Consider the following 27,326-nt stretch of genomic DNA (forward strand, 5'->3'; position numbering starts at 1 on the left):
GTAAGTTGGTTCAGCCGCACCACTCGAACACCGTTGACCATTCGAACACCTTTGAGAATTCCAGGAAAAAAGTTTCTCCAAGTGTCGTTTGTGACAGATTCCACTTCTTCATTTTTCGACATGAATCTTTTAATATGGTAGTACGAGGTGTCAAATCGTGGAGGCGAATTTCCGTAAGATCATTGTCCATATACACGGGGATCTTGGTTTTGACGTTTTCGTATTCGACCTCGTATTGCATGTTGTTCTTCGCTGCGAAGCATTCTGCCTCGGCTAAGGAGTTGAACGTTATTAGTACTACTTGTCTCGTGTGATGTAGTTGTATGTGTGACACTTCTGTAAGCACAAGTTCCATTTTCACCTTGATCAACCGCTCCACCCTGCGCACTGTAGATCTAAGACGGGTTTGCGAAAAATTATTCGGGGTTTTGTTCTCCCGTATTTTGTGGTTCACTTATTTCACTTGCAATTGCGGGCCAGGAAACTTTGCTGTGTCCATATGTTACACTTACACATTAGAGCGGCGCGGCTCAGGCGGCACAGGTAGTATTTTTTGTTTGTATACTGTTCGCTAGAGGTGACGCTTTTGATACATTTTTTCAGTTTCAATTCAGTTTCCCCTATATGAAGTTCTACATTGCTCAGCATACTTGATCACGTGCTCTCCTTTCTTTTATATCTATTCGAGTTAATATCACATACTACAGAGTTTCTTCACTTTTTTTTTATTTTCATATATATGTATATATTCACAGTGAAATATTACAGTTTCTTTTGTCATATATATAAGTGTTTTCAGCTGTTTGCTGTATCATTATATCCTTTTTCAAATCGTCAAATTCTATTTTTGTTCACTTGCTTGTAAAACACCCAACCGACTCGGTTTGTCTCTTTCGTGAATCTGTTTTATTTCTTTACTAACTTTCCACAAATATAACTAGTTTTTGTTTGTCTTGAACACAATCTAAAAAAACACGATTTGTTCCGCGTTATAGACATTATTTTGTGAGTTACGGAGAACAGTTGCCAATGGATCAGTACTATTGTATGTGGGGTCAATTGGCACATTGGATCCAAGTTCTGTGGGAAGCCTTTGAATGCATATTGTTAATTCAAATTTTTCGTATTACATTATTAAAGGTGAGCTCAACAATCAGTGTAGCCAGCTTTTTACGTACCGTAATAGCGACCAACATAGTCTTGGTAATAACATGTAAACAGCAGAAATCTCGAAATCCCGAGAGACCAATGGATTAGTGGAACTCATCGACCACCAGTGTCTTCTACAGCCCACACTATATATTTGAAGTAAACGGCCAGAAGCCTAGAACAAAGTTTCAATAACCTATAACATGCCTGCATCTATTTTAACCTGCTCGGTCACCATTTCGTTTACTGGGACAATTGAAATGATCATCACCACACCCAACTGCTCTTCGTTCAGTTATTAGGAGAGGTTCGCGTGAACTAACAACGGTCCCCTGATTGTTTTTAGCTAACAACGTTGTTTCCATTATGCCAAATGACCTCATATCAAACACTTAAAGATCCAGTAAAGAAAAACGATATTTCAGCATAACAAACAGAAAAAAACGTAACACATAGGAACAGACTCAAGCGCTATCTGTCGGATCGGTTACTGCAACTTACTATTGTCGGTGATTGCGCATTCTCTTGTTGTGCCCGTTAATCTGTAGGTATGCTTTACTTTACTCAAACAAGGTTAGTATTTATCTCGTTAAAACATCCTCTTAATATAGTTTTCCTTTCCTTCACTTCCTCCAAGGTAGATTTTTGATAGTTCCAATCAATGACATTGCAAACCGAAAGTGATGCTATGGAGGTGTTATATCGCGAACATCATGCGTACAATTACTATACAATTTATTAATAAATACATTTAACTATCATTTTCTCGGTTTCATCATCAACTGAGACATATGTGTCAATCTTTTGCTTTTACTCGTTTGATAAAACTTTAACCTTACCTCATAAAAACCATTTCATCTTCTTTGCGTGATCCTGGAAAATTTCCGAGTTCAGAAAGAATTCCATAATAAACTAACAGTTATACACGTGTACAAAATGGTCGCTGCTCTAGCTTCTGCTTAATTGGCTACCGTGTGATGTAGATTTTTTCAATCTCGGAAGGGGGCGGGAAACTATTTTGCGAGTGGAACTTTGAACACCCTCTAACAACACGGGCAGTGAATGCATCCTTCTCCAAATCATCATTCAACTGTTCATTAAAGAATCGTTCACTCCGAAGTTCCGTGTGTACTGAATAGAACCTAAATGCCCTAGGCTTGTGTAGTCCCTGGCTGTTATTTGGCAACCTTTGGCGCTTCCGGAGAATCACCTTCAGATTTCATACCTAGCAGTTCTTTATTAATAAATTTGTTCGTTTTCATATCGGACATACATACGACTTGCTTTGTTTTTGTTTTTTTCCTAAGATTACAATGAATGTTTGTATTTGTATTTGCGTCAGTGAAAAAGGACGTGTGAGTGTGTTTACTATGAAGAATCTATTTACAAGTATGTGGGTCTATATACTTTCTTGAGGGGGTTTACAGGATCCCTCGCTGGAGACCAACAATCGCTTTGGAATAGGTTAATCGTTACTCGCTAGCAGCACTATTACCATTCATAGGTGGATACCTATCCCACATAGGTACACTCTGAGTGTGCACATATACTAGAAACACAGCGACATTGATCATTTTAACAAAACTCAAACAAAAAAAAAAACAGAACAATAATCCTCGATGGGGAGGGAGGGTAACCAAATATTAAGGTCGCAGTACGAAGTAACGTTAAGAAGGGCGGAGTTCGATGAGCAGTTACTAAAACTAATCAGTTAAATTTGTGTAAAGCGAACCGTTGGCAAGTGATAACATTTTCTGGGTACCAGGCATCGTAATTCACACTAAATCACGCGAGTAGGGAATAACCTTACAGCGCCAATATATTTACACTATTAGCAACGAAACAAGAATACAAAGCTATTAACTGTTTTTAGAGCGTGTTTTGAGCGTGGCAACGCATCAAACACGAAAGGGAAGTGTGTCTAATCTGCTCATTACAATGCCTGTTGGACACACTAGTAAGCTGGTGGCAGTTGCTGTATTTGTCAATACATAAATGTAATAGTTTAATGATCTTAACTGAAGATCACAAATATCCTTCAATTTAGAAATTAGAAAGGCGAATCGTACTTCTCAACGACCTCGCCGATTTTAAACTAGATGGAATAATATTTCACACTTCGTCTATATTCTATCGGATGTGACAGATTCTCGATTTGAAAATACAGTATCCGCCGTAATGCAGAATAACTATAGGTATAACACAAAAATATTCGAAAAAATGTATGTATAAGGTCTTTACTCATGCTACAGTCCAGATTGACCAATTCATTACATAACTTGAGAAACCTATCCTATGATTTTTCTAATAGGTGGTAGATCACTCAACCGAGCGATCTAGTCAAGCGTCCCAGCAATGGCACCTCTTTCTTTCGTTCCCCGAAAATATTACCACTATAGTAAACCAACTGTACACGCCCTAGACAACAGCACAGGTTAGTACGTTAGACTATTGTGTAAAACAAAGACAAGACTGCCATAACTAAAATCACGTGGCACATACACGCTAGAAATCTACCGTAAGGAGGGATTGAACTGTACAATTGAAATAAGAATAAATATAAAAACCCAAACAAAACAACCATGGCGTCTACCAACAAACGACAATTCTTGCACGCTTACCACCACTAATTACCAAGTCGTTGCCTACAACTATTGCTACTACTGTTGCTGCTGCTGCTGCTGCTTCACCACCGGCTGCTCTTGTTATACGGAAATCTCGTAGTTCATATCGTACACGCTACCCCGTTCCGGTGGCGTCGGAGTAGTTGCCCGTCCGGACTGCCCACCCGGCTGTTGTTGCTGCTGCCCGCTACTGCTGCTACCGTCGGTCGGGTTCATCTCGATTGCGTCAGTCATCTCGAGTGCCCTCACAAACGACATCGGTCTGGTAGGGATGGCCTTCCGTTTGATCTGCGGCGATGGAGCCTGCGGACCGTTGGCAGATTGTGCGACTGGATTGCCTGTGGCAGTAACAACATTTGGTACTGCCGAAGCTGGAAGGGGTTGAGGAGGAAACACTGGGACACCACCGCGAAGTGCCGGATGGTAGCTGTTCATGCTGGCCTGCTGCTGTTGCTGCTGTAGTTGATAGCGGGCCGCACTAACGCTACCATACTGGGGTAGTTGTTGCGACTGCTGCTGTTGAGGTGCTGTTGGACTGGGTGTGTTCTGGTAGACAGATTGAGCCATACTCACGAATACCCCTGGAGATTGTGTCTGATTGCTGAGTAGTTGTTGCGTCTGATTGGCTGTTCCGTTTCCGTTGCTGAAACCAGGCGAGGTATCCTTCCACATGTAAACTCCCCGCTGGGGACTTCCAGCAAGTTCGCGAATGTTGTCCACCGTTTGGTTACTCCTAGCATAGGACAGTTCGGCTCCCTGGCGAGCTAATTCTCCCTCGGAGAGATAACGTCGCTGAGGACTTCCGTGGTGGTAGACAATGTTCGGAGGTCTTTGCTGTTGCTGTTGTTGCTGCTGCTGTTGCTGGGGCAGCCCACCATTGTGGTGAATCATCGGGTATTGTGACTGTTGCTGGGACATTGGCGCCTGCTGATGATAGGGATGCACTGGTGGAAGACCCGTTTGATGAAGCTGTACTTGCTGTTGTTGCTGCTGGAGGGGAAAATCGTAATAGGTTGCACCTGGTTGCTGCTGCTGCTGTTGGTTGACCATGTTCACTCCGATGAAATCTGGTCGTCGGGGTTGGGTTGGCGTACCAGGATTCGATCTAGACGATGAGAGGAAAAGAGATTGTTTTAGACCGCGAAAAGAATTGGGGGTGTAGAATCAAGAAATTTCTACTGAGCGAAGAATTCTAGCAAAATATCTTTTAGATAATGGGAAGCATTTAGCCGCTATATTTACGGCATATACTGAGCAATAAAAATGCGGATCTTCGAGCGAAGCGATATATTTTTTTGACAAATAGTATGCGATATTATCAAGTTAGCTAAACATTTTCTGAGGCATAGATTTACCCAAAAAGATATAATAATCCATAGTAAAAAATAATTAAATTATTTTAACGAGAAAATTACAGTTCAAATTTTATAGCAAAATAGCGTACTCATAATAAAGATCGAAACTTAACAACTAAAAAAGCCACTCATGTCTCATTTCTCCTCTTCTTCTATTTCTTCTCACCTGTCACACACTTATTAATATTTCTCATTTCTTACTATTCATCTCATTTTAACTTCTTACTTCAACGCCTCACAGGTCTCATCTTTGTTTTCAGACTTCGTACTACTTAACTCTCATTTATTATCCATTCCTTCTGATATCTCACCTGTCATTCTCTGTCATATCATGCCTCTTATTACCATCTACCTCTCATCAATGTACTCTCACCTCTCCTCTTGCTTCAATATATTATCTTACATTTCGCGCACTTAACTTCTCTTGTCTAACAACTTTGCTTTCATCTCACACCTCTATTTTCTCAGTGGTACTAATCACATCTCACTTCTCATTTTTATACACATCGCTCATCCCTCACATTTTACCTATCCCCAACAATGGCATAATAAATCTCAGAGCAAATCAAGAGATATTAATATATTAATATTAAAGAACATTGTTTTGAACTTTCCGTGCAAAACAATGTTCTTTAATATTTCAACTATTCAATACGTTGTGTGTTTTGGAACTGTGTTGCTCTTTCACCGATATGATGTATGATATGCTATACGGAATATTGTTTGATGACATCTATAAAACACACCATTTTGTTGAAAATAGGACTCTCATTTTTTTACGAGATGATGCCAGATCGCGATTTTGTATAAAAATTAAATTATAAGGTGCCTTTCCAAGTCCCGACTAAACATAATCCTATGAAGGCAATTTTCGAAAAAAAATAAATATTTCGAGATGACAAGAGATCTCGATGTTTCATGACATTCTCTAAGACATTTGAGGTCAAACATAGGAACACTTTTTTTTTAATTTCAAAGGGTTTTTTCACGGATGAACATTTTTGAATTTGACCGTTTTGCCAGTCTTTTAATTCGAAACACAAATTGTTTTTCCGTTTTTGGATCTAGCGTTAATCCAGCGCTAAATTATTTCGGTTTTAAGTTAGTGATGGATTCTGATGAGACGAAGTCAAAACGCAGCACATGACTTTATTAAGTTACGATTTGTGTCCTTCACGCACTAAGAGTGGTTTCACCAAAAAATTTCGCCATGGCGAGAAATATTGGTATTTACCAAATTTTCTCTTCTTAGGGCACAATATAGCATAAATCAGTAGCATATTTTAAATGTAATTACGAGTTTCTATGGAATTTTACCTTGTTTTCTGCATGAGCTGTTTCTGAAAAATAATGGCTGTAATTTCATTGATTTGAAATAAAATTTGTTTGATTTTGCTTCAACATGAGCGAGAAACAAAAGCCCCGTCAAATCTAACATGTGCTACCATGTTTTAATTGCTGCAAGGTACTACTATATCGATTTTGTTGGCTATTTTCGGCAAATTTAAGACTAAGAGAAATGATTTCATTGCTTAAATTGAAAGATGGATAGGTATTCTAGAGTGAATCAGTTATAAACTTAGAACGGAAAACTACTTCATGGTTTGATGCTAACAGAAGGGGAAAAGAATGATCGCATGGTCGTTCTGGGCGAGGAGTCTCTTCTTCCGGCGTTGGCGGTAAAGCATGATGATGAGTAATGGTCTATCAATGACCATGCGGTAGATCTGGGTGCAACGCCAAACTCCTACTTAGCAGAAGGCAAAGGATTCTCACATTTCCTTTCGATCATGTCCATATGAGCCTGCCTAGTCCTACTTTGCCGTTCTAAGATTATAACTGATTCACTCTAGAATATCTATCCGTCTTTCAATTTTATTGCTTTCGTTTCTCTTAGTCTTAAATTTACCGAAAATAGCCAACAAAATCGATACAGCAAATCTAACATGTGTTCGGAAAGTTTTTGAAATAATTTCAATGCACGTCATTTGGAAACAAAACATCAAATTAAAAATTCTTCTTAATGGGTATTTCATTTTATCTATAAAGTGGCGTAAATTTAAAGTGTACTTTTACCTTGTCCAATTTTTTTCTATTCAGCTAATCCGTCGTTTTTTCGCTTAATGGCGTCTTAACAGATCCGGCCAAAGTATGATTTCTTCCCAACTGTGATATTTTTCGATGAATTGCTTCAAATTCGACAAGCATTTACTGATATAACCATGTGCATCGACATTTCCATTCGTAAAGTGTTTACGGTGAAATGTACGGCAGCAAATTGGTATTATTTCGAGTTGTTTCGCTATCTATTTTGGTGCTCGCTTACGTTAATACAGTGGACAGTTGAGCTTGAAATATCAAATTTTGATGTCAATTTGTGCGCTGATTGTTCAACCTTGTTTTTGCGCCCAAGGCAGTTTTCTTCAGATTGGCGCTAAATTCTGATGGGCGACCGACTTTTTGCCTTCATGACAATCCTTCAAAATCTTGAAAATAATTGCAGCAAGATTGGCTGGTCTTTGAACGCTATAAGAATTTCTTTTATGCTGAGTAATCCAAAAAGGTTAGCGAATGATTTATGTAACTCCAGCTTGTTAGTGTGACAAATGTATTGGTAGACATTTTTGTGCTTGTTTATACTGTAGAATAAATGCTTGAATTTAGTCTAAAAACTTTTCGACCAGATTAAAGAAATCAGCATGCATAAGATAGTACCGAGTCACTAGATTCCTACGTTTCAAGCCCAGAATTCAGCTGCTAGACTTCAGAAATCGGAGTGTAAAGTCCAGAATTTCAGAGTCAAAAGCTCAGACCTCATATTTAAAAAAAATCAGACTCGAGAGAGTCCCAAGTCCAGAGGACAGCTTTTAAATAACAGAGCTCAGATAACAAAGACCAGAACAGAGAATACAGATATCGGAGTTCAGGGACCCGAATCCAACATCCATAATGAAGTGTAACAAAATGAATCTAGAAAAGTGACTAGGGTTCTGAGTCTAATGTCTCGCATTCTTAACCATAGACCCAGGTTCAGATCGCCGAATTCGGCATCCAGTGTTCGGAGTCCTGCGTTCATTGTCCAGCGATCCATAGTCAATTCAGAAGCGAGAAACTGGAGTTCCGAGTGCGCTCTTACTCGCTCCCGTGTACGTCCATGTCGTCTTCGCTAGAGTAGTTTTGGTTTTCACTGTTTGAGGTGTTTGATGGTTTTTGTTGTTTTTTTTTAGGTTCTGGGCGACTCTGGTATAACCGTCTTTCTTTTCGTTTGTTACTCGCTAGGTGTGCTAGCTGTTGGATTGGGGTTGTCGAGCATTTTTGGTTTTCTGGCAATTTTTGATTTAGCAGCAGATGTCTATGGCTGTTTGTTATTGTTGATTGTGGAAAATAAATGTTCCTTAGCAGTTTTGGCGCATGGCTTACCATATTGTGCCGTCTAGTTATAGACCTGGCACGTGGGCGTCTGCCCATAGTACTTATATAGTTTTTTGAATTAGTTAAGCTGATCAATTTGGAAGAAAAAATCGTACCCCATGCTGCAACGAAATTTAATCGCTGACCGTGCTCAACCAGACGGTCTGTATAGTGCACGGATTGTTTCGTCAGAGATGATTTGCAATTGAAAGTCAGATTAGAAGAAAACCTCTGTTTTAACATTTTCATATACTACGTCTTATTGCATGTTGTTCTTCACAATTAAGCATTTTGCGTCAGCTAAACTATGGATCGGCATCAGCACCACATTGCGAGTATGGTGTAGTTGGATATGGAATACTTCCGTAAACTCCACTTTCATTTTCACCTATATCAACTGTTCCACCTCGCGCACTGTTGCTCTAATGTAGGTCTGCGTTAGTTTACGCACCTTGTTTTGTGGTTCACTCATTTAAGCCACAGTAAGGGGCTACGAGACGTTGTTATTTCTACAGTTTATAAGTAACAGAGCGATGCGAGTAGGATTTGCTGTTAACAAGGGGTGTGTTTTTAGCTTCTGATATTATGAGATGAGAAGGTACATTATCCATGGTGTCATGTTCTCGGTTCAAAATGAGTCCAGTGACAAGAATTTACACAACAAATAATTTAGTTGAATAATAGCTTGAATCTTTCTAGTTTCGGCTTATTCTTTCGTATCAAAGGCGTGGTTAGCTTTCGTTGTTTGATGGGTTTAGTTTAAAATTCGAAGTGTAGATCACATAGTTCAGTGTACAGAGTCCAAGCTGCAGAGACCAGATATCAGCGTTCTGAGTTCCTGAGTACTCAGAGACTTGAGTCCAGAATATACAGTTTAGAATCGCGAATACTGGGACACAAGGCCATATTCAAATATATTCCGGTGTTCGCAGCTCCGAAATCAGATTTCATAGTTCAGTAATCAGAAATCAGAGACTCCGATACCGAGTTCCTGACTCTCGAGCTCAGAATGCAGAATTTCCTAAATGTTGATACTCAAGGTAATAGTACCGCTTTGCGTTCGTAGTGCTAATATTTTCATTATGACATGCTACGCGTTGTATACTTGAACTAATGATCACTCGTTAAGTGCTTGCCGTGATCGTTGATATCGAAACTTAATCCTAGAATGAGTAGATGGAGACCACTGCCTGGCGTGGAGCAAGCGTTATCTAGCGTTCTACCGACCTAAGAACTACATCAAAACAACTCAAACATACAAAAACTGCACAACAAATTGGTTGCCCAAACGAACAGAACCGAGCTGGCCTCAAACACTATTTTCAATTACCAGTGGCAAGGCAGGTGGTTGTCGTTGACGGCAATATGCGTCAGGGCGTTTCTGTCCCGATGTGGAGAATAGTGGAGCGTTTAACATTTCGAACAAAAAAAGGCGATGTGTAGGGTTCTGAAAACCGACCGACGAGGACCGGTAGATTAGGCTAAAATTAATCGGTACCCAATGCCTATCTTCATGCAGTTGTCTTTTCAAACATCCGGAGAAAGCATGCTCCTACGATGCTACGGAGGTCGTCATCAAATCCGCGCGCGGTGCCTTTCGGTGTATTTCCAGATAAAAAGAAAAACACGCGGAACAGAGACTTTGTGGTTGGGTGGGTTCAGGTTTTGTACGACTTGTGTGGATGGGTTACCGATGACGTTGGCCCAGCTACCGACCGTAACTTAGTCTATTGTTTGATTAAGAATTAGGTTTTCTCCGGCTTACGTCCATCTGTGCCGTTTTTTTGGGGGAGGGTTTATCGAGTAGGATAAAATAAGAAACGCGATGGAATCGGGGGTCATTTCAAGAGAAAAAAGAGAAACAAGCAACATAAGACGTCAGTAATAATCAGAAAAATTTACACTGGATTGTTGGATGCATGATATTCGAATAATTTCTAATAAAATTAACTGGAAATATAATGTAACTCAATGAATGGGAATTATTGGGAAAAAACGTTTAACATACCTCCTAACAGGACTAGACAACGCCAGAGGTGTGGCTACACCGAGAGCCTTGATCCGCTGCTGCATTGTCGGTGTTGCCGAAGTGCCCCGTGGCATACCGGACTGATTTTGCTGCTGCTGCTGTTGTTGTTGCATTTGTTGGGCTTGCTGTTGTTGAATAGTTATCATCGGCGGAGGCTGATCCGGTGATAGGCCCTCCGGCGTGAAGCTTCGAGACGGATCCAATCCTCGTTGGCGAGGATGCGGACTGTGTCGTGGATGGTACATCCGTATGTGTCGTGGTGAATCACCACCACCGTTGCTACCTTGACCCTGACCACCACCTCCTATGTTGATTCCTCCGTTACCATCAATCGGTGGTAGGAAGAAATTACTCTTGGAACCGTGTCGCTGTAGAGGTGGTGTCGGTTCACAGTCCCGACTTTGCGATGCCTGCGGTTCCATGTCAATGTCGGAGCACTCCCGACCCGGTGATAGCTAATGTGGATGATAATGAGATCTTCGATTAGAAATTGGACCAACATTCGAAGGTGTGGCAATCATTTTTTTTTTCTTAATCAATTATTATCATCAAAACAACTATTTAAATATACAGATATACTTTCAGATAATTCCACATAAATACAAGGCATTCTCGTACGGAAAAAAAACTAAATCAAGCCAGCATTTATAATCCATCTGTAGATGGCTATCAAGCTTCGGGATTTTTCGTTTCAAACTTTCGGATCAAGCATCGGGATTTGCGGAGCAATGCGTTTGGTGTAAGCGAAAAAGCTATCATCGGAGCTATCATCGTCCTCAAGACTGAGCCCACGGCTTGTAGAAGATCCGGTAGCCAGCTGGAAGGCGAGCTGATGTCGTCCGAAACGACTGACTCGGTGAAGCGCACCCAGCTGGGCTGCTCCATTGTGGATTGCCAGATCCAAGCTATCGTAGCTGCTTCCGCTCGGAAGCGTGGAAAAAGACGAACTCGAACGTAGCGCCGGTGGAACGACACGCAAGCTTGAGGAGGGGATTTGTTGGGACGGTTCTTGATAGGTCTTCGAGCTCTGGAAGAGGAGGGGTTAGGGAGAAGCGTATTACAGGTTGGATTTAGGATTGGGTGAATTCTACGCTATAGCAGAAAGTTTTAGCCACACTAGTTGAGCTTTGCACAGAACGGGCTCAGATTCTTGGACAGATGAACTTACCTTTTCGCGGTTATGTTCGATAAGTAAACTAACATTCTCAACAGGTGGAAAAAGATCTGAAGTACAAGCGGAATAGGATAAATACGCTTTCGAAAAAGGTTTAAATGGGTAATGCCAGGGATATAAGCAGAGCGACGTAGCACTACACGTAGAGATGTTAATTCAAATGTACATACTGATGTTTAACGAACTTTTTTGCGGAATAACTCTTGTTCGTCTCATCTAGTTTTTTGAGCTAATTAATTGTATCTTAACAAACATATTTTTGGAAAATTATTAAATTTTATTGAAATTCAAAAATATTTGAGATTACACCTTCTTCTAAACATGAGCTACTTTTAGAAAAAAAATATTGAAAATGGTATATTCTGGGAGAAATACATTTCCCAGAAATGGCATTTCTGGAATTAGTTTTCCACGAAATGGTGTTCTGGGAAGCAACGTACAATCCTCTAGATCAAAATGTTGCTTTATCCAAGCAAGTTTTTATGGTGTCAACAACCATACTGGTCCTTAAAAGACCACAAATAACACAACCACAGAAAACATGTCATGAATACACCAAATCCCTAACGCGTCGATCAACAGAAGGTACTTTATAATGAGGAAACTAAGAATTTTGAACCGAATTACACGCTATAAATGACTTAACGAGGAAGGCATAAAAGTGTACTTTCCGAACAAGTTCGAGTATGATAGAAAGGTTAGTGTCCTGGCATATTTCCGGAAATATTTCTGGAATCAATAACACCTTTGATTTCGAAACGCTCTAGAACATGCAGCAAAAAGCAATTTATCTGACGGGGAAAAGGACAGGCACAACACAGCTGATAGAACCTCGCATAACCAACACCAAGCTTCTTTTTTATTGGCATATAAAATGTGATAAGTTAGTTGGTACCGTTACCTCCTTCTCGAGGAACATTTTGCTAGAGTTCAAAAATGATTCGAGAGAGCACGAGAGCTATACAAAAATACAAGTACAGACATATTTATAAGGTATAAAGAATGGTTGTAAAGATCAAATTGAGCCAATGAGCAAAATCAGTTACAAACTTAAGGAAATCATAATAAACGGTATCCTAGTTAGTAGGTAATGTTGAGAGAATGTGAATTAAATTTAGGTTAAAATTTTGATAAACGGTTCAATCGACTTAATAGTTTTCCTTCTTTTTCGTAAATAAAACCTCGTAGAGCCGAAAATAAAGTGTGCACGTATAGACTGCTTGTTGAATTGTTATTAAAGTGCGTTAGTGATAGATAGTTCATGAGTAAGTGCAAAATGAAACCACATCAAAACTGGTGAACGACGATCACAGAGAAACAGAGACAAAGAAGTTACTACACTTCACGATCAGAGTGGAGATGTTAATTACTTAAAAACAAAAATTGTAATAGAAAAACAAGTAAAAAAAACTTGAAGGTTTTTCAAAAATATTTATTTTCTTACAGAGACGAAATATCACTCTTAAAAAATCAACTAAAACATACAAAGAAATTCAGTACCGGGACAAATGGTCACTTTATAATTTAAAAAAAATACATCGTTCCTCTGTTATACAATAGAATTCGAAACTAAACTGAGATGTGTGTTCACTGAGGAATCAAGGGTTGAAACCCCGTCCGTAAAGGAATGTGTTCCATTTCATAAAAGAGGGTGTTAAATTTAGGGCAGGCCGTGTGATGTAGCAGCTTCTTCTCTGCTTCCCGCGGGGCTGGTCTCTGTGTTCGCGGAGCGAGCTAGGCACGCGTGTGTGTGTGTTTTTTTTGTTGAGCATAACAAACTTCTCGCAAAGCAGTAGGTTTTGTGTATTGTTTGTGAAACCGAAACATGAAAACGAGCGTTTTTTTCTCTGCGTGCACTTTTAGTGGTGCGACGAAAATTTGTTGCCGGCGTTTTTTTTTACACGAGATATTGTTTTTGTACATTTTTTTCTCGAAAATGGGGGATTTTTGAGTATACACTAGGTTACGGATCGCTCTGTCAACTACAAAAACCAAACGAAAGAAAAAAAAGAAAAGGTAAACAAACCTTATAAATGATACATAATAGTTCGCGCAAAGAGGTTGTGTAATATTGTTAACCGAAAGTCAGAACGGAAAAGAAACAGCAACGAAAAACAGAACTTAGGACAGGCATTCAATAAAAAAACAAGCGCAAATATAGGGAAGATAACAAATACTACGCACCTTACTGTAATGACTGGATCCAACCGTACGAATACCGTGACCATTGCCATGATCCATATAGGTTTTTACCTGCGTGTGGCGACTGTTATCATAGATGCCCTGGCTACCGCTACTGCCGCCGGAACCACTGCCGCTAAGGGCCTGCTGCTGGGAGTTGAGATGACGACTGGAATTACCTCCGCCTCCACCTCCACCAGGACCACCGTCGTTCGTGATCGTACTGATCGATTGGTTTTCCTTGTTGGAACGGCGAGCGACATACTTCTGCGGTTTCAGCAAACTAAAAAGAAAACGCAACTGCTTTTAGCATACGCGAAACAGTAATGCACAATTTGTTGCAGCAAACCTTGGATACTGCGGGCCGCACTGGGCATAACAGCAGTTGTTCCAACAACCGCGTGAAAACGGATTGTAGCCGCCTTTGAACTTTCCGGTGACCTGCTCATTGGTTGTCCGTCCTCGTGACACTAAAACCATGTGAAAACCAGTCAGCCCGAAGATCGGAATCGCCAGCAGGGTAACGATCGCCATAAGAACCATTCTGAAAGAGAGCGGAACCGTTTCTATCGAAGGTATCGATTACATTTGTAAGGTTACTTACGACACAATTGGTTCCACCTCGGTTAGCTTATCCTTCTCCTTCTGTAGCACGTAGATCAGCGAGAGGGCAAATATGCTCATCATGTGGATTGATAGTGAAATCAGGAAGAAGAAAAAGAAACGATAGTTCCGTCGACCGATGCAGTTGTTCACCCACGGACAGTGATGATCGAAGGTCTGTGGAAGCGAAAGATTGAAGTACACTCAAAATACCGGATAATCTAAACACACTCACCTCGATACAGTGGTTGCACACGGAACAGTGCGAACAGCGTGGTGGCCGGTAAAATTTGCATGTCACGCACCATTTCATCCGCACCGTGATGCCGTTGATTTCGGCATTTTTGTACAGTGGTGCGCGAAACTCATCCTCGCGATCTTCGTCAGGTGGGGCTGGAAATTTTTAGCGAAACGATGAATATTGACAAGAGATATTGAGAAGTTTACGAAAATTGGAAGGAAAACAAACAATGACCGGAAAGCTGCAAGGTCGTCGTGATCAGCGCGAAACGTGTATGCTGCAAATGAGAAAATAATTGCTCCATCATGTGTATTCGATTATCAAGCCGGGGCACTTTAGCGTCGCCGATTGCCTCACCGGACCACAATTATTCAGTTCGATCGACTGCGGTTCGTAATAAACAAACATTACATTACACAGATGCGTAAATAAGCTGATAAATTAGCAACAGATCAAACACGATTCGATTATGGGGGATGGAACTGTTTGATAGGTTTTCAACTATTTGAAGATTTGTTAGTATTCTTCTATGGAGCTGAGTCGGGTCAAAAACAAATATCACCCACCAGTTTACTGAATTGTACCAATGTGACGTTCTGTGAACGAACTGAAAAAATGCCTAGAATCAATATTTGTACAGTCTCCACGAAATTTCTTGTTTTCAACACATTACATTAATCATTCTAACCGCATTTCAATTTGTAGAATCTAAATAAGAACATTTAAAATTTCCGACTAGACTGTGTTCCTTCCTAAAATATGGTTTCACTCGTATCTGCCGGAACGAGAAATGACAGTATAGATTGAAGACTGCATAACATCCCCAATCTCAGTCAGCTCCGTAGTACCTCAGGGTAGCCACCTTGGACCGTTTATATGTGTACTATACCTAAACGACTTAGAGCGTTTGTTAAACTGTAGTAAATTCTTGCAATTGCAAAGTTATTAAAGTGATATTAAACCCCTCAAAATGGTGTGTGTTCTTGAATTCCAACATGGATTTCAAGCGCCACATAGAGTACACTATTTCTAAGGTCTCAAAGCATCTAGGATGCATTTTTTGAGTCACCAAGACTAAAGATTTGATGCGTTCTACACTCGAATACATTGTTGTTATTTGGTCATTATTAAAGGGTGTCCCACATCAAATTGCATCACGATAAAACGCTATGATCACCCATTGGGTATTTTCTCTTGAAAATTTGGGCAGAAGTAGTTTAGCGTGTATTGTTTACATTGTATTTTTTTATTGCTGTCAGTTCTTCAAAAATTGAAAAAGAATGTCGTGACCCGAAAAACAAGATCGCGAATTGATACTGCGCAAGCATCTGGAAAATGCTCAGCTCTCTCATTGGAACATCGAAAAACAAATCGGAATCGTGCAGTCAACCGTGAATCGTGTGATTACACGTTACTGCCAAACTCTGAGCATCGAACGGAAGGACAAATGCGATCAGAATGAAAGTTCTATTAGTGATCAGGATCACGAGCTTAAACGTTTTAAGCGGAATCCCAATGCTTCGGTCAGGGAAGTGGTCAAAAAGATGAATCTGTCCGAGCCTCCGTTCAAAAAGCCAAGGACCGAGAGGGACCGTATACGTACAAAGTGCAGAAGGCTCTAAATCGTCACGAACTGCAAAATACGGTGGAAAAGTCACGGACTCGGAAACTGCACTGACGAAGCCTCATTTTTTTATTTCGACTATAGAGGTTTTAACCTTAAGATCACTCGCCTCTTCGGGTTAAAAAAATCTCTTATGAAAAATTTCTAACCCTATGTGCGGGGTCGGGACTCGAACCCAGTTGCACTGCGTACAAGGCAATTGATTTACCAACTACGCTACGCCCACCCCGCGGAGTCTCATTGTCTCATCATGGATGATGGAACTTACGTCATGGCGGACTTCCGACAGCTTTTGAGGCTACTGTTCTTAATCTCCCAGCACAAGTTTGATGTTCCGTAGGAAGTATGAAAGCAGAAACTTTCAAAGTTTTACAAAACAAAAAATATGATTTGGTAAGCGATCTGCTCATGTGGCAGAAGGAGCGCGCCGTTCGTGACTACCGGAACCGTAAACGTTCTGCCTCAAGGAGTGTCTACAACAGCTTCTGCTTCCTCTGTTGAAGTAACACGAGGAGCCCACGATCTTCTGGCCGGATTCAGCTTCATGCCATCATTAAAATGTTGTCGTGGAGTGGTACGAAGCCAACGTGATCACTTTCATACCCAATGACATGGCCCAATGCACCGCAACTAAGTCTCATCGAAAAATACTGGCCAGTTATGAAGCAGATACTACGGAAGCATCTCTAGGGGGTCAAGTCTGAGGAAGACATGAGGAAAAAGCGGGTTTCCGTATATATAATAGGTTATATTTTGTCTGAAAGTTTAAAAGGAATCGGTTCACTAGGTAATTTTCTACAGCATTTTTCCGTGATGCAATTTAATGTGGGACACCCGTTAGATCGAAGGCCTTTGAGCGGAAGGATGACTGGGATTGTCTGCAAAAATTGCCACTTAGGAGCAGACATTTAAATTGGTCATATGAGAGGTTTCAATACCCATACTACTCATGTACAGTGACAGTTCTGCCTTGGAGAGACAGCATTACCAGTGGATGCGAGTAGACTTTAAGTAGACTGAGTTTGTTTATCAATATATTTTTTTTGGTACATTTCATAGGGACAATTCATTAATTATGTAACACTTTTAAGGGGCAGGGGGTGAGACAAAATGTTAAATTTTGTGATATATAGGGAGGGGGGGGGGTATACTAGAGCCCGAGGGAACAAGTTTTTTACTGTAGAAAATAAATGATTTGTTGTGTACTGGGCAGGGGAGTTACGTGATTTTTGAACGGGTGGGGTCGACTCGTAAACAGAACCACATATGCACATTCCGTGGGGAACGGAGAATTTCTTTGCAACACAACAATAACGTCCATCCACGTGAGGGATTATGGAAGGAAAGGAAAAGAATGTTAGTCCGATACATGCTTTTGCTAGAGGCCGTATATACTACTGCGCACTCCACAAGTATCACGGGAGGAGGAATTTTGTTAGTAAGTATAGAAATTGGATTCTACTTCTGCATTACCGACGCCAGAGAGGTGACTCCACTATCTGGACTAGATAACGATCCATCAACTCATGGACTGGGGGACCAACGGTTTTACTTCCCTTCCGAAGGAAGACGAGACCACAGCTTTTATTCCACCTCAGAAAAATCTCAACGACCTCGGCTGGGATTGAACCCCGACCAACTGGAATGAATGGCGGTCCTGCTTACCATTCAACAACCCCTGAGTCGAATGCTAGCTCCGCCATGCATATCTGTTCTACATTTGTCCCTAAACGGACAAGTCTAGCTACAGGACCAACGCACTTGAAGTTTGTTTGTGTTGTTTGACAATTTAGATGGAGAAAACCCACTAGCTCGCATTTTCATCGCCAGATGACACTGTGTGCATTACATTGCTACAAGTGAAAAGAAGAAAGAAAATTTTATTGGCTACAGTTTTGTCGAAGACTGTGAATAAATTCAGCCTTCATGGGAGAAGTTTTAACGAAGTGATGTCTGAGTCATTTTTACATAAGGCTAAACAGTGACTCCTAACTTCTTTTTCTCACCGTTAAAAAGTTAGTGTTGGCACCCACTATGCGGAAATTTGGAACTAAAATTTGTCATCCAAGTATTGAACCATTATGTAATAAAACTCTTTCAAATGTAATATTCAGCTAAACCAAACCGTTGTTTCGCAAAATAATAAAATTCGTTAAATTCACCACCTACACTGTTTGGCCCCATACAAAACTGACTCAGATATCACTGCGTTAAAAGTTTAGCATCTTCTTTCAAAGCTACGTTGATTCGTAGTATTCGACAAAGTTGTAAACAATAACATTATTTTTTTTATTTTCATTTTTAGTGATAATCTGATACATACAGTACCACCTAGCGGTGAATATGCGAGCTATCGCAATTCTCGCCATATGATGCGATTTATGCGGATGCCAAATCCAAAATAACTATGTGCTAAATTGGCGGCCGTTTTTTATAGATAAAGCTTTAACGGTAAATCGAAAACAGACATGATGCCACAAACTAATTATGTCGGCACACAGCGAATAATGGGAACCAATCAGAACATGCTAGAAAAATTCAAATTTTGCATTATTTTCCGTTTGTTGAAAATACTCAAAAATTTTGGACAAGACCGTTGTAGTCATTTTCAACCAAATAGTATTCCGTTTCAGTTTAACCGTTAAACTTGAAATGCCACTGTCAAAATTCACTTTGATAGAAAATTCCGCACAAACCGTAACTCGTCGAGAATGTATGTTAACATTTTACGAAAGAGAAAATTTTCCCTTTTGTTTACTGCTGTGGTGAATAATCGGCGATAAATGGTTTGTCCAGAATTTCCTCTCAATGTAAAATTTGACAGTATGCTTATCGATCCTTTTAAAAAAACACACGTTAGATGTTGAATACTCTGGGCTGGTTTGTTGGTTAATGGGAATCAGGAGTACATTGCTTCCCCATCAAAATAAAACAATGTGCGATAAAGATTTTTCAGCGACGCAGGGCATGTTAATCTATTCAATTAATTTCCATACGATAATGCAACATTAAGCAACATCTTCCTAAATTTTCAGTGGAAAATATTGAAATTAGGTGAGTGACAGTGAATTTTCAGGAAGCACCTCAAAAAATGCGGCATGTACCATAATTCAAAATCTGGACCAATCGCTCGAAAATTTTGCACAGTTCTTCTTCAAATAATTGCCCAGCTAGCTACGGGAACATCTTTCAAAAAATTAATTATTATTTTTACAATAGCAATCAGACTTTTGGCTTCAAAGCGCTTCGAAAAATTGAAAAATCGAAGTAAATAAAAGCTTCCGTAGTTACCTGCGGAATAATATGAAGTAGATTGTCCTGGACAATTAGTCCAGTAGATTTTGAGTTATGATGTAGGGGGCGAAATAAGTCTCCTACCAAGCGCCTTCGGATATTCACTCAATTTTCAGTATTTTGAAAAAAATATCTCAATTGCGGTATATTTAATTGAAAATTTGATGAATATACTAACACACCAAATTTATACAAATGTATCTTTTTGCTGAATTAACCTTACTTGACTGCTTACAAATTTTCGCAGTATCTTTAGAATTGCTACCACCAGCGACGTACGTGCGTTTTCAGCAGCCGCCGTGTCGTGGCAATTGTTTTAATTTGGAAATATTTTATGTGATTTATAATAAGTATTATAAATCAACTTTTACAGAGTCTCGATTAATCTCTTCATTGCACCAAGAAAACTTCCCAAAATATGCCTATTTTTCGTGTTCCACAGTGGTATCGCCCTTTAAAGCTTGGTATACCAGTATATAAATACTTCACTTTAATTGCTATGTCCTCTGACAAAATGACGACATTGTCGTCGTCTCAAACCATAGGCCTGATAATTATGTTGCACGAGTTACGTGTGTTGTTAAAGGGGATACATAAAAATAGTCAGATTACGCGACGCCGCATTTAAATTCATAGTTGAAAGACTTTCTTTTTCATTGCGCTGACGATAGTCCTACTACTTTTCACTACTATAAGCAAAATCACACCACAAAAACTCACCTTTCGGTATGACACCGGGATCCATAAAGGTGGCCAGCGTAAAGTTGGCGATGACGAAGAACGTGATGACAGCCTGATAAGCCGGTACCCATGGGTGTCGATGTATGTAAAACTGGCGGCATCTGTAACGGGATAAACAGGAAGGCATGAGAAAAGTTACGTTTCGTTGATTTATACAAGAGCAAAGAGCATGTTATGTAGATTGCTATGCTTGGTGAGTGACATGTTTGCAAGTACCATCCTGGCAAAAAAGGTCATTATGCTGCTCTACCAGAGTCGCCGTCGTTGTCGTAGACACAGGTTGCAATTCTTTTGCACTCACAAGGTAAGGTATGGGGTGAAGAATGAATTATTCTACTCTGCATAAGTTTTTGTTATACTGTCCACCTTACCCTACTCAGTTGAAATAATATGCAGTGCTAGACGAGGCGAATGTCTTCGTTCAAGCGTGCCCGCAGCTCGTCTGAATTAGTTTTAATAGTCGTACCTCACGTCCAAGGCAATTGGAAAAACATGACTGACGTCGAATAACATAAAAAACACTCACACACACCCAGACCGCACCTGTTGTCGTCAGCCTGACCAAAGCCTTGTTGGGTGGGTGGATGGATGTGTGCATTCCAGTTCTACTGTCCGCGTCAAGGCTGGCTAATGGCTAATGTCGAAACCCCAACAATGCAGCGTGGCAGCGATGAGCGCAGCTAAGCTCATCGCTCACTACGATCAAAGTTGGTAATTAATCACATGTTCTAATTTGGGGAAAAAAGCCAAACCAGTTTAGAAACCGCACCCGTGAAGCCGCTGCCCCGGTAGTCGTCTGTTACAGTCGTTGCTTTAAAATGTTGCCAAAAGTTTCTCATTAGCATACAGGTTCCAGTAGGAGGAGGGGTTCGTATAGGACAAACAGTGTGGCATGGCAACAAAGTGGAAAATTGAATCCGTCCCTGATAGGTGATTATAATAGGAATAGTAGATCGGTCTGTTGATGCAATATGGAAAAGGAATAGACTTTTGTACAGAACAGCAAACTTGTTCCACTACACTTAGTTGCTGCTACGTACTATTTATAGGTTTTTGATTGGCTTTATCGAATGAGATAGAGACAAAATTTGGTCGGGCAAGCCCAACGAAACTAAACCTTACACAAATTAAACTATGATATGGAGAGGGCAAGTAATGCCCATCTTTCTATTGGATAGAGTCGGGCAGGTTTTACTATATGTTTGAAAGAAGGTGGTGCAAAGAGTGGCGAAAGAAAACTTTCCGTCACCTGTTTGGGAAACTCGATTTTAATTTTAAAACGTGTACTGGGTGTTGATGGATAGCTAGCTGATGAACGGATAAGGATGATAGTGAGCAGAGAAAAATATTAGAGAACTTTACAGTTAACTGACTTTAGAGGAAAGTGAATCACTCTGACTAAGGGAAAATAAGTATTATTTTTGTTTAGTAATCGGGTGGACATGTTAACACTTCTATTGAAACACGAAAAAATCTGTTCATAAATTCATGAAAAAATAATTACAATTTCGTGAAATAAGCCGTTTATGAAAATTGTGATCGAGCTTCCGACAACGTAAAAACCAAACCTTGCACTCAGGACATTATTTGGTTTTTTACAAAACTAGTTCACGTTACATGGCGATACACTCGAATGTTTAGTAGGGTTCCTGAGGTTGTTTCCGGAAAATGATTGATTTTTTATTACTGTATTTCGTTGATAGCTCGACTTAGAGCGACTGGATTGCGCTAAAATAGGTATTATCATTACAGTTTAAGCCTGGAAAATCTAACCAGCGACAATCGTTTTTTCTCTTGTTTAGTTTTAGTCCATGATGTCGGAAGTAGTGCGCTGTATGTATACCTAGTACATTATTGCACGAATACAGCGCACTACTTCCGACGTGATTCTATTGTTTAGAACCAAAGAAAATACGATTGTCGCTGATTGGATTTTCCAGTTTTCAACTGCATCCAGAATATCATCATCTTTGCTTCGTTCCAAAGAAGCAATACAGGTAAAATTTTTGCCTGGAAAATGTAAAATGCTCGCGTTTGAGCAAAGCGAAAAGTCGAGTACAAGGTACCCTTCTTCATCTTACCATTTGAGCTAATGCGTTGCATAGAGATAGCAGACGCATCTCTAACTAATGCATTCAAACGGGTGGGATGAATAGAGGAGCTAAGATGAATTAGGGCGCAGTAACCCTATGTATTAACTATATCGACGGCCGAGAATTGAATAATATTCATGATTTCAAGAGGTCGACAACAGACTTCCCATGAACATCGACAAGTTTGCGCCTGTGTTCAAAATTTCGTGCACGCGTTCAACCTCAAACATGCTTCGTCTCGATGTACCAGTTCGCCTCGAACATCTAACCCAAGTGAACGATGTGCAAACTCTAGTTTAAACATCCGTGTACGTACATCGGGTGCATATACGAGAACGATTCGCACAAGGCAAAAAGAGGCTACGCTAGTGATGACTTTGTGTGCGATGTTCATTTGGGAAGACTGGTTGATAATGATTTTCGTAATGATATTATATTTATTCAAGAGTTTGTTGTCGGTTTTTTCTAGAAGAATAATGTAATTCACGGTCATGAATTCACTCTCAGATATTTCGCGTGGAGTAATGTGATTCATGTTCACAGTTCTAGGAACTAGTCAGGAGTCAGTAGTCACGATTTTAGTAATTCCTATGTACGTTATAATCATTTTTTATTCATGACATTGCTATCGGATTTTTTACGAGTAGTAACGCGACAACAATATGAACATAACATAATAAAACATGAAAGTGTATCGGTATCTCATGGTTTGGTGAACTATTTCACGAACACGATTAGTGACTGTTTTGGCGTTCAATTTCTGGATATAAATGCGTTATGTGGGTGCTACGAAAGAAAACCTGGGCACGCCTAACACATGATTTTTGGGCACGGTCCGGTTTTCGTAACGTGAATGTTCCAGATTTCACGACACTTTATTCACGAATATGAGAAACAAATTAGTGTAATTTTCATTTGAACCCATTAGTTAGAGGAACATTATATATCTTTGTTCAATACGTTGGCTCAAATGGTATAGACGTGGAAATGTATTGTTCGATTCGATTTTTGTTATTTTACTGATTCTTGTGTAGGAAGCAGAGAGGAAAAACGAACCTTTATTAATTTCATTATTCAGGATGTACACAATTCCATTTATTATTCGGCCAACAATGAATGGATTGTGCCTAAATCAGTCTAATAACAAGGCTAGCGTAAAAATTGTAAAATAGATACCGATTTCAACGTAATTCTTTGATCATGGTTTGAGTAATCTATGATGTAGTGTGCCACCCTGATCAGGTGTCGAATATGCCAGGGAATTCCGCATTGTTATGCATCATTTTTGTTATTTAACATTTTTATTCGTATTTATTTTTCGTCGGTCTACGTTCGCACTGAGTTCCTATCATCGACGCAAGAAAGGTGATTCCACCATCTAGACCCTAGATCAGGGTTACATATTCACAGATTTTTCTGTAATGTCACAGATTTTTTTCACAATTGTTTATCACAGATGACAGATTTTTGGCATTTTGATAAAAATGCCAAAATTTGATATTGATATTGATTTTTCACAGATTTTTTGGAAATTTATCACAGATTTTTTTCCTGTTTTAGTCTTCACAGATGGTAAAAAGATTTTTTGGCCGAAACGCAGATTTCAATGTGGCATCCCTGCCCTAAATATCGGCCCATCAACACATGAACCGAGACCCATTTCCTTTCCGATGGGAGACGAGATCACAGAATTTTCTCCTCAGAAAATCTCAACGACCTGGATTTAAACTGGGGTGGGAAGCGGCTACAATCAACAACCCGCGGCGTCCTTTCTAGAAAATGCTTTACTCGACTATATGGACCTGGGGCTATGTGTAAAACTGAAATTTGTTATTGAACCCGCGTCACAAAAGTGTGGCATAATATTAAACGATCGTAGCGTTGTTAATTGATATATTTCCGTTATTTATCTATGAATCTATTCATGCAAGTTTAACTTAAAAATTGTTAGAAAATTTATTTAAGTGTTTTAATTATACACTTTACAAAAATCCGTATTATTGTGAGAAAATAGATGTTTTTGCATAAATTTCGTTAATTGTTGGTGGATTTTCATAATTCGACCCCCTAATCGATTTAAATAAGTGCCAATTGCTGTCAAATATGTGTTTTAATACTACAGATACAATTTTCGCAAATTTGGGCAAGATTTTCCCCAACAGACCCCATTTCTATACTCATAAGCGTCATACAAAGCTCATCCAACAATATAAAAGGAATATTTCAGACCGAATTCGATCATTACTGTTACTACTCTGTTGAAAGCACGAGTAAGAGTCTAGCTGCGGTTTCTGGTAGGGTTTTGCCGTTTCAAGGCCAAGTGCGAATTGTACAACCGATAACGAAAGTTGGCAGGTTTATACTGTGCGTATGAGCTGTGCCAACATGGTCCAAACTAAAATTTCCGAAAACTTTTGATCCGATTCGTTTTGAATGGGAAATACAAGCAACGACAGATTGGGATAAATATTAATAACTGTCAGTGGAAGCATTGTATTTTTCATTTGAATTGAAATTACGTTTTGGGAACGGGGTGAAGACTTCTTTGAGAAATCGGGGTAATATTAACTCAGGTACTTGGTAATTTCTGGCGGGACATCAAAAACTGTCGTAGTTTAGTAATGTGTTGAAAAACAAAACAAAGCCAAGTCCTTTGGTGCCTATGTTCATAAGTTTGGCACCATCTAATGTTATGGTTGCACGAACTTATATGGAAAATCACTGTGTGATCATATTTTTCTACTATTTATCCGGAACCGCAATTCCGATGCCTATGGAAGCGTTATACCGTTTGCCTGAAATTAAGTTTGTTCAAATCGGTTACATACACACACGCATATAGAGACATTTTCTGGTCTTTATTAGGTCTTTATATTACTGATTGTGAATGGAATAAATATTACCCTTGGCTTTCCAACCTTCGATTGAAAAGTTGATCATTTCAAAGTGATTGCATGGCCTGTCTTTATATAAGACTGAAATTTAAACTTGCTAAATGTTATTGTTGTATCCTATCGCAAAAATGCATACTCATAACAACAGATAAAAAAGAATGCTACCCTGACTCACCGACGGAGCGTCAGAGCACGGCTTAAAAAATCTGTCTATTCATGGGCTGCTTTCAATATGGGTCACGGTACTGCTTCAGTGACGGAACTATCTGTTTGAATCTTACAACAGGCCTTTTTTGTGTCACATGTGAACAGAGTTCTGCTATGTAGAACCTTGTCTTTCCAAGGATCATAATCCCATTCTGTACATGAATGGTTCAGATCGTGTCGTGAACAAGTTTTGCCAAACAAGTGCCGGATAAACAATGTTGGAACTAGAACCTGACTGACGTAATATGCCAACATGAACAATAATTTGTCACTACAATATTATAAACAATAGACTTGCAATTCAAGTCCAGAGAAAGATTCCAATTGGTACAAATGCGATTAGTAATAGTTTATACTGGACATAATCCGCTAGATAAATAGATACTGAACAGTAGTGAATCCTTCCACATTTCCTAGTTTATTCGGTAACACAAGTATGCGCCCACTGCGTTTATCAGAAACTGCATTATGGATCCGAAGCAGAAATTGCGACACAGTTTCATTATTTATGATTGCAAACAGTCCCATAAGCTTTGAGACATAAGCATATGTGATGATAGGATTCGAGAGCGTTCAACCCTCTGTCCGTTGGAAAACTTTTTAGTCCAACTCATGAGAAAGAAAAAAAAGGTCACTGATATTGATAGCAGCGATAATCGATAATACGGTTGGTAGATTGATTGCATGGAGTCAACTTGACTTTAAGTAAGCTATGTCGTCCATGTATTGAAAGAAATAATAGATACGGTATGAAGTTTTGTGATATAATCGTCCGTTTAGTGTGATATGATTATTGATTAGCCACCACCTGTGTGAACGAGCAAGCACAATGATTCAGTAACCGGACTGTAATTGTTATTTATTAGTTCGCGATACTCGGTTCGCTACATTTGTATACCTTATGCCAGGTCAAGGATAAATTAATAGGAAACATAATACTCACGGATAGTAGAAAAACAGAAACGTCGTGCCCAGCAACAATGTCCAGGCGAAGGTCGCCGGAATATACCTAGTTTTAACATCACATTTCGGCATCCTCTTTCTCTGTTGCTACTGTTACCCGCTAAAACAATTTTTCCAGGTTTTCCGAAGACCCTTGAAAAACCCTAAACTTTGTGTTTTACTATTCAATCAATCAGTTCGCACTGGGTATTTCCGTTTTCCACCTCATTGAGATTGCTGTTGGATTTTATTTATCTAAATCCACTTGCTTCTTTGTTTTTGTTTTCTTCGTGATTTATCTACACAGTAGTAGTAGATTTTTCCTTCTGCACAGGCTGCTATGACCATAATTTTGCACTATTTTTGCGCAAAATTTTCATCACTCACTAATCTACTCGACTCTTTATCCATTTTTTTTTATCGAAATCCGCGAAGTTGATTCACCATTTTTTCATTTCTTGGAATGCCAAAAAGGGAAAATTCTTTCACCTATAATCGTGTTTTTTTCTCTATCTCCCGTGTCAGTCAGGGAAGAGTTCGTGGTCCTCCTCCACTTGACCACTTTTCACTCACTCGCACACTCCGCGGCTCCGCACGCACTATTCCGGAGGTTTTCGCAGCCTAGAAATCCGTATTTTTGCAACACCCGTAACCAGTAACAGAAACTCTACATTCTAGAAGAAGGCTGCCTGGCAGATATCGCGAGGGCAAGAAAAAAGTTGAACCTTCGCCGTCATGAAAGTTCATCATGATGGCTGACTGAC

The 27,326-nt window shown here is 39.7% G+C and overlaps 1 protein-coding gene across 4 annotated transcripts; it reads right to left on the reverse strand.

Annotated features, from left to right (window-relative positions):
• Window positions 1–709: 709 nt before the first annotated feature.
• LOC131692704 (palmitoyltransferase ZDHHC8) lies at window positions 710–27,326 on the reverse strand. Of its 4 annotated transcripts, XM_058979919.1 has the most exons (10): window positions 27,136–27,326; window positions 26,564–27,019; window positions 20,406–20,527; window positions 14,762–14,919; window positions 14,528–14,703; window positions 14,273–14,467; window positions 13,927–14,206; window positions 12,644–12,700; window positions 10,548–11,023; window positions 710–4,878 (listed from the first exon to the last, which is right to left on the reverse strand). In XM_058979919.1, the coding sequence occupies exons 2-10, from the start codon at window positions 26,653–26,655 to the stop codon at window positions 3,855–3,857; spliced, it is 2,580 nt and encodes an 859-aa protein (XP_058835902.1). In that variant the 5' UTR covers window positions 26,656–27,019; window positions 27,136–27,326; the 3' UTR covers window positions 710–3,854. The 4 variants fall into 4 exon arrangements, with proteins under 4 accessions (XP_058835902.1, XP_058835893.1, XP_058835921.1 ...); XM_058979910.1 differs by lacking the exon at window positions 27,136–27,326 and having other exon boundaries at window positions 26,564–27,110; XM_058979938.1 differs by lacking the exons at window positions 12,644–12,700; window positions 27,136–27,326 and having other exon boundaries at window positions 13,996–14,206; window positions 26,564–27,110.

Source organism: Topomyia yanbarensis, chromosome 1 (genome assembly GCF_030247195.1).
Source record: "Topomyia yanbarensis strain Yona2022 chromosome 1, ASM3024719v1, whole genome shotgun sequence".
NCBI lineage: Eukaryota > Metazoa > Arthropoda > Insecta > Diptera > Culicidae > Topomyia > Topomyia yanbarensis.

What these genes read in the sequence shown, in the direction of transcription:
- LOC131692704 (XM_058979919.1), bottom strand. Translation starts at nt 26,655, where the DNA reads ATGCCGAAATGTGATGTTAAAACTAGGTATATTCCGGCGACCTTCGCC. An exon ending in TCCCGGTGTCATACCGAAAG is followed by an intron (nt 14,920 to 20,405) that starts GTGAGTTTTTGT and finishes AAAAATTTCCAG; the next exon opens with CCCCACCTGACGAAGATCGC. An exon ending in TGTGCAACCACTGTATCGAG is followed by an intron (nt 14,704 to 14,761) that starts GTGAGTGTGTTT and finishes TCGCTTCCACAG; the next exon opens with ACCTTCGATCATCACTGTCC.